Consider the following 7,495-nt stretch of genomic DNA (forward strand, 5'->3'; position numbering starts at 1 on the left):
ATACACTGAAAGAGGTCCTCTATTCTCTACTTCCTCGGCCAAATTTAGTTGTAACCACTCCAAAGCCTGACACACCTCCTTCCCCCTCGACCACGAATCAAAATGTCATGCTCTACCTTAGAACAACCTGACAATTTTAAATGGTTGCCTTTGCTGTCTGACAACAACAGTGGTGTAAGACGTTGTTGCCCAGATGGTTGCTCAATATCTTTGTGCAAAAACTTTACTAGTTTACTTTCCATTTTGGCGGCTATTCTTTATGAGGTTCTAGTAAATGTGTCTGTTCTCACGAAAGTCTTGCAAGGAAAGAGCGAGAAAACGCGTGGTCGCATCCTTTATACGCACGCCTGTGATGTTGTCCGATATAATCTGACCATAGTATCAGAAGTTTGGGCAGGCCTATGCCTGAATTGGGTCTTTGCGTCTTCCTAACCTAGGCTACATGTATACCCCTACTATCTAACATCACAAGGGGTGACGAAAACACTCTACCTGCATAGCCTGTTTGATATCAAAATCATGTTACATGTTGAGGTTTTATTTGTTGCTTCATCCCGTACGTAAACTGGATTTTGGATCTAGCCAATCTAGGCCCACTCAGACTCAACAGACTCTATTTTGGGGCTCTGATTTACTAGTAGATTAACAAGGAAGCCTGTGAGTTTTATCAAAGAAGTTGCAAATGGTTTTGTTATTCAGTCGTGGGAGACTAAATTTATTTTCTTAACTAACCCCGTGTATGGACAGTAATTGTAGCCTAGGCCTGTATTTTATTCAATCCATTTGGCAAGAATCTTCGGACTAAAACCAATACACAAATGTCCATCCATACATTAATAGAATTTTATATGGCATTTAAAAACTTTAACAAAGTAATAGATATCCTTCCTAAATCGTTTCAACAAAGCATCCAAGTAGATGGCATACAAAAAAAATTATATTTGTACTATTTTGACACTTATTTTTTTGACATAATGGTCACGTGGTGTTTTTTACGGGTAATAGTATGCTTCTTTCGGAAATCATCCTTTATTTGTATATATTGATAATCGAATTGAAAAAGATTTTTTCGGAAGGCTAAAGTACCAAATTGTACACATAGGCAGCTTCTAGATTACGTGTATATTTTAAAATTTCATAAATTTTAGCGCAGGAAGAGACCTATCACTTTAAAGATACGCATACGCTGGGAATATAGTTCGTCGTTTATTTATTTGTATCAACAGATTCTTAATTGTTTCATCTTTACTGTTGATTTTTATTTCTATTCTTTTGTTTCATACATCATATTATATAAAAAAAATTATAGAAATTGTACTTTTACATGTGAAACGGACACGAAGGGTGATGGAGGTTGAACCGAGTGTGCACTAAATAACATTGTTTTGTAATGTTTATCTTCGATTTACAAAATCAACAAGTATTATCATCGGAATCTACTGATATCGAATGAAAAATAACACACATTTTCAGGTAAATTGGTTGATTTACAAACTTGCGTTTGTGTTATATCTGCATTTCGAAGTAGGTTTGTTTAGTTAGTGAATCCGCCATTTTGTTTACAGCGTTATGCATGGATGATAAACATGTTGAATTGTGACTCTATCTCAATGTATTTTGATAAAATAAGACTCGACTGTTGCAGCGGGATTATATGAGATTATGTGGAAGTAAGTTTGAAAGTTGTCAGTTATGTCATTATCGATATCTATGGGAGTTAGTAATTTAAAATTTTGTTATATTTTGACTGAGAAAATTTGGGGTCATCAAGTGCACATTGAAATTTCAAGGAATTGCTTCCTATAATTTTGATCTAAATGTTATTCTGCTCATTTTGGAAATTTGTATCCATGGACTCCATGTCATGCTTAGAAATAAATTTTGTTAAAATTTTCAACAGATTTCAAAATGGGTGAGGTTTACCTTGCCCTCAATTGATATAAAACCCAAAGTGAAAACTGTCCACAAAACTTTTGTCCCGGTAATTGAATTTGAAAGGTAGAACATTTGATTGGTTGATTAGTCAATTTCATTATCTCTTCAGTGGGTTCTAATCCATAAGAATCGAAGAAATAAAAGTCATTTGAAGATTCTTTGTACAAAGCAGAATGATGAACTCCTTTTTGATCGGAAGTATGTATATTTGTTATCGCGTAATATTTACCTTTCTTATATTTCAGATCATTTATTTCATCTCTCATACAATAATAAATCGGTGATATATTTAACTCATTCGCCCATCTCATAAGTTGAAAGTTTGTGGTTGTATCGGTTCCACATTTATCGAGAAAGATATTCTTTTTTAAAAGTCGGTTTTTTGAAGTTCGTTTTGATAAAACCTACCTATGATTTGTTCTTTGTCTTGATCAATTAATTCATATGTCGGAGGTGATGTGGTGTTTACTTTATCAACGATAAATATTTCGTTTGTCCAGTATCCAACGTTTTCTTTATTTCATTTTCGTAGTTATGTTGCGCGTTAATTGACTTTATAATATTTTTTCGATTACTCGAGGCTTGTGTTGGTAGGAAACCTATAGATGAATGAATTTTGTTATTGTATTCATCTACAATCTCTGGTAATATTTTAAGCCATTTTTGAGATTTCAATTCCGTGAACTTTTTGAATAATTTATTTTTTAGAGTCCTATTATATCTCTCAATAACTACAGCTTTACCTTCATTATGCGTGCTGTAAATTTCAAATCCCAGAGATTTCATATTTTTGTTATAAAATTCACTTCCTTTATCTACCCACAGTTTTTCTGGATGTCGGTTAGATTGTTTCATAATCGTTTCAAATGCGTGTTTGACTGATAATCCTGTTTTGTTTTTCAAAGGAATAACCAAAGCATATCTCGTATACAAATCTATAACTGTTAAGCAATATTTAATTCCTCTTTCGACTGGCATATGAATTAAATCGGCTGACCATATTTCATCTTTTTCAAACACTTTGACTTTTAAAAAGTTTTTAGTTTTTCTAAATTCTTTGTGAATTTCATCCGCTAATCCCATGCCTAATTTCATCTTTGCTTTTAACAGTTTTATGATTAGAGCCCTTTGCATTCTCTTTTTGAAAGTTGGATTTGGAATATTTTCAAGTTCGATTATCATTTGTCTGTCTGCTTCGTGTCTGAAGTTTATGTCTTTATTTCTGTATAAAATATCGTGTTTAAGCGCAGCGGCGTCAACTCTATTGACTGGTTCTTCGTCGGGTTTGGGTTTATCGTTTTCGTCTAATCGCAGATCTAACCTGGTACCTGGACCGGTGTAATTATGACCGGGAGGATGTTTTTCTCCGGGATATTTTGTCCATGGAAATCCAGGAAGAGAACCCAATGATTTTTGTATATCTGAACCAAAATAAGTTTTTGGAGCGTGACCGATAATCATTTTTATCCTATAACTTTAAAACCCTTTCCTCTCGTTTCTTCTAATCTCCTGTTTCGCAGATCTCTTATTAGTTGTAATTCTTTCAATTCGTCAGATTGTTTCACTGCGTCGCTTATACTCTTTCCCGCTTGCGCGATTGAGCCGACGGCTTTCGCTCCGGTTGAAATGAGTGATTTATTGTTTGAAACAAAGCCAGCTACTTTTGGAATTATTGTTTTACCTAGAGAAAATAATGAAGAAAAGATACCGTCGCCCGAATAACCTTCGAATCTGTGTTGTTCGTGTTTTAGAATTAAACTCATCCTATTTTTAAATGAGTTATTTTAACTAAGAAATTGTGGTCTGTTTCTTTTATCCACAAACAAGAGTTATCTCCCTTCTACTAAAAATAACATTATTTAAAACGAGGCTATTAAAAATGTTATGTTATTTTTATATAAGGGTATTTTTAATATGCTTTTTTTTTGATGGAATGTAGGAAATTGATTGAAGGTGTTTTTGGTGTATGAAATGTAGGGAATTTAGGATGTAAGTATTTATAGGGGGTTTAGGTTTTTTTTAGTGAAAGAATTTATGAAATGTAGGGTGTTTAGGGGTTTTTTTTAGTGTAATAATTTATGAAATGTGGGATGTTTAGGTCTTTTTTGGGAGCTTACATATTGGTCGCATGAAATGGAATGGGAAATTCCCATGCGACCAATATGTAAGCTCTAGTACTACTCAAGATCAATTTTCTAATATTTACACTAAACGTTTGGTAAGTGATTTTAGAAATATAAATCTAAGTAATTTACTTATCTATGGTAAATTAGATCCCGTTCCATTGAGAATATCTTATTTTAAACCTATACCAATTAATCCCAATTATTATTTTATTGGCACGTAAACAGGTAAATAATACAGACATATAAATATTTATATTAGACTCTATAAATTATCTAAAATAACCAGTAGAAAACTGACATGTAGTTGATATCAGATATTCAGAGACAGTAAGCTCACGACATAACATTATTTTATATCTATTTATAATAGATATAGAAAAATTTAGCTGTAAGTAGAATATAGATTATTTTATACAGATTTTAACTTCTATACAATATCTGACTTCTATCATTATAAATTAACATAAAACACATCATATCATTATTCATGATTTTAATTTCTTCATTTCAGACTTGGTTTCAGAACAGAAGATGTAAAGAAAAACGTCTAAATAAGAGAATCATGTCGATAAAATGAGAAAAGAGAAAAGAATTAACCATTGTGATTTACAAGAACCGGTCCCAATTTCTGCACTACAAGACAACCTATATGATTATTCTATGAACAGTTTATCTAATATTAATTCAACTAATAGTTTCTTATCACAAGATATTATAATATACCACATTTAGATTGTTATATAACAGACGAATGTTTACACAATCTTCAACAAGAATCACTTAATTCTTCATCTTCTTCAAGCATGACGTCATCATTTAACGACCTTGATGAGCTAGAACCATCTATACCATCATATATTATGACGTCATCAGAAATGTTGAGTATTGTACAAGATGTCAGTTTATTAGAAGAAAGTGAAATGAAGATTAAAGATGAATATTATATCAAAATAGATAAAGATATAAATTGTCAATATTATAATTATCATGATTTTTATGTTAATTTAGATTTTAATGAACATATATTCATGTAAACATTCATTGTTTTTTTATATTATGTTATTAATAGTGCTAATAAAATAATAATTGGGATTAATTGGTATTGTCTTTAGATTTTAGTTCTTAAAACCACTTAAAAGGAATATTCCAGGTTCGATCATGGAACATTTTGAGCAGTTGGATTTTTCGAACCAGCTTTTCAGTGTGGAAACATACGACTGAAATTCATAAAATTCTATTATGTCTCAGATGAGAAAATATAACAACCTCTGATCAAAATTTTAAAAAGTTCAATTCTTTTATGTGAGATTTTTAGACGATATTTTTTATTCATTTGTACAGAAACTTTGGCAAACTATAGAATATATCAAATCTTAAATAATCAACAATCCTCCGTCAAGCTAACGAAACTTTTCTTTAAAACATTTCATTGTTAAAATGCAATAATATCGAAAGAATCATTATAATCATATAATCATTTTCCCCCAAGAATGAATATGAAAACAAGTTGGCGATAGACCCTCCCAATCCAAAGTTTTACTTCGAATAGATACATTTATGGTAACGGATTAATATATAAGCTTCTGCTTGTTTCTAAAACCATTGCCATATATATATAATGTATAATAAATATTGTATGAAAAATATTATGAATCTCACATAAAAGAATGGTTGAAAGGCGGATATTGATGATATTTCTCGTTCCAACTTAGTCAAAATATGGTAGTATAAGAAGTAGCTTCTTATCCCCAGCATCTACCACTGACCAAATTTGGTCTAAAATCCTGCCAACTTCAAAAAGATATAATGCAGTTGCGTCTTGTCTCTACCTTATTCACCAAAAACTATTAAGAAACCAATTATCTAGAAGCACAATTGATAACCTCTGAGAGAACTTTTTTAAATTTTGATCAGAGACTGTTATATTTTCGAAAAATCCAACTGCTCAAAATGTGCCATGATCGAAGCTGGAATATCCCTTTTAAGTGGTTTTAAGAACTAATTTCTAAAGACAATACCAATTAATCCCAATCATTATTTTATTAGCACTATTAATAACATAATATAAAAACAATAAATGTTTACATGAATATATGTTCATTAAAGTCTAAATTAACATAAAAATCATGATAATTATAATATTGACAATTTATATCTTTATCTATTTTGATATAATATTCATCTTTAATCTTCATTTCACTTTCTTCTAATAAACTGACATCTTGTACAATACTCAACATTTGTGATGACGTCATAATATATGATGGTATAGATGGTTCTAGCTCATCAAGGTCGATAAATGATGACGTCATGCTTGAAGAAGATGAAGAATTAATTGATTCTTGTTGAAGATTGTGTAAACATTCTTCTGTTATATAACAATCTAAATGTGGTATATTAATATCTTGTGATAAGAAACTATTAGTTGAATTAATATTAGATAAACTGTTCATAGAATAATCATATAGGTTGTCTTGTAGTGCAGAAATTGGGACCGGTTCTTGTAAATCACAATGGTTAATTCCTTTCCTAGAATCAGGATATTGACATTTTTCTTTACAGAAGTCCGATTCTTGATTATTTCTGTTAAATCTAGGATTAAATAATTCTTTTCTCATTTTATCAACATGATTCTCTTTATTTAGACGTTTTTCTTTACATCTTCTGTTCTGAAACCAAGTCTGAAATGAAGAAATTAAAATCATGAATAATGATATGAGGTGTTTTATGTTAATTTATAATGATAGAAGTCAGATATTGTATAGAAGTTAAAATCTGTATAAAATAATCTATATTCTACTTACAGCTAATTTTTCTATATCTAGATTTAGTGTATCACAAAGTTGATCAAAAACATAACTGTCTGGATAATGATTTTCTTGAAATATTCTTTCTAAAATATTCAACTGAAAGTAAAAAACATTTGAATTAACTGATGGTTTATAAATTTAGATATAAAATAAATAGATATAAAATGATGTTATGTCGTGAGCTTACTGTCTCTGAATTTCTGACATCAACTACATGTCAGTTTTCTACTGGTTATTTTAGATAATTTATAGAGTCTAATATAAATATTTATATGTCTGTATTATTTACCTGTTTACGTGAATATTTGGTTCTTTCTCGTCTTCTAACACCTTTAAAAGGTTGTTTTGTAAATTCATTACAATTTATAACAGTTTTCATTTTAACTGATAAAGTATTTTATAATAAATTTGTAGAAAACAGAATGTAGAAATAATGATACATACTGATATTATTTCTCTTATATAGTAAATATGTAGCGGTATTTTATAACATGTATCTTGTTAAATGTTGATAAGGAAATAATACATAATGATAAATATACAATGCTTATAATCTAATGTTATTAATATATTGATTACAATACTTTAATGTTAGAGTTTTCTAGTGAACACTAACTCACGTAT

At 30.1% G+C, this 7,495-nt stretch overlaps 2 protein-coding genes across 2 annotated transcripts in view; both read right to left on the reverse strand.

The window, feature by feature from the left end:
* The window catches only part of LOTGIDRAFT_155770 (hypothetical protein), a gene marked incomplete at both ends in the record, with an annotated part of 4,297 nt that extends 4,055 nt beyond the window's left edge, over window positions 1–242 (reverse strand). The window contains one exon of the mRNA XM_009068297.1: window positions 76–242. Within this exon, the coding sequence (XP_009066545.1) occupies window positions 76–242 (167 nt within the window). The remainder of the gene's footprint in view (window positions 1–75) is intronic.
* Window positions 243–6,142: 5,900 nt separating this feature from the next.
* On the reverse strand, window positions 6,143–7,250 carry LOTGIDRAFT_155771 (hypothetical protein; the record flags this gene model as incomplete). The annotated part of the gene is made up of 3 exons (XM_009068298.1): window positions 6,143–6,742; window positions 6,866–6,967; window positions 7,161–7,250. The coding sequence occupies 3 exons, from the start codon at window positions 7,248–7,250 to the stop codon at window positions 6,143–6,145; spliced, it is 792 nt and encodes a 263-aa protein (XP_009066546.1).
* Window positions 7,251–7,495: the final 245 nt, after the last annotated feature.

The sequence above is a fragment of the Lottia gigantea genome, assembly GCF_000327385.1.
Source record: "Lottia gigantea unplaced genomic scaffold LOTGIsca_9, whole genome shotgun sequence".
In the NCBI taxonomy this organism is placed as follows: domain Eukaryota; kingdom Metazoa; phylum Mollusca; class Gastropoda; family Lottiidae; genus Lottia; species Lottia gigantea.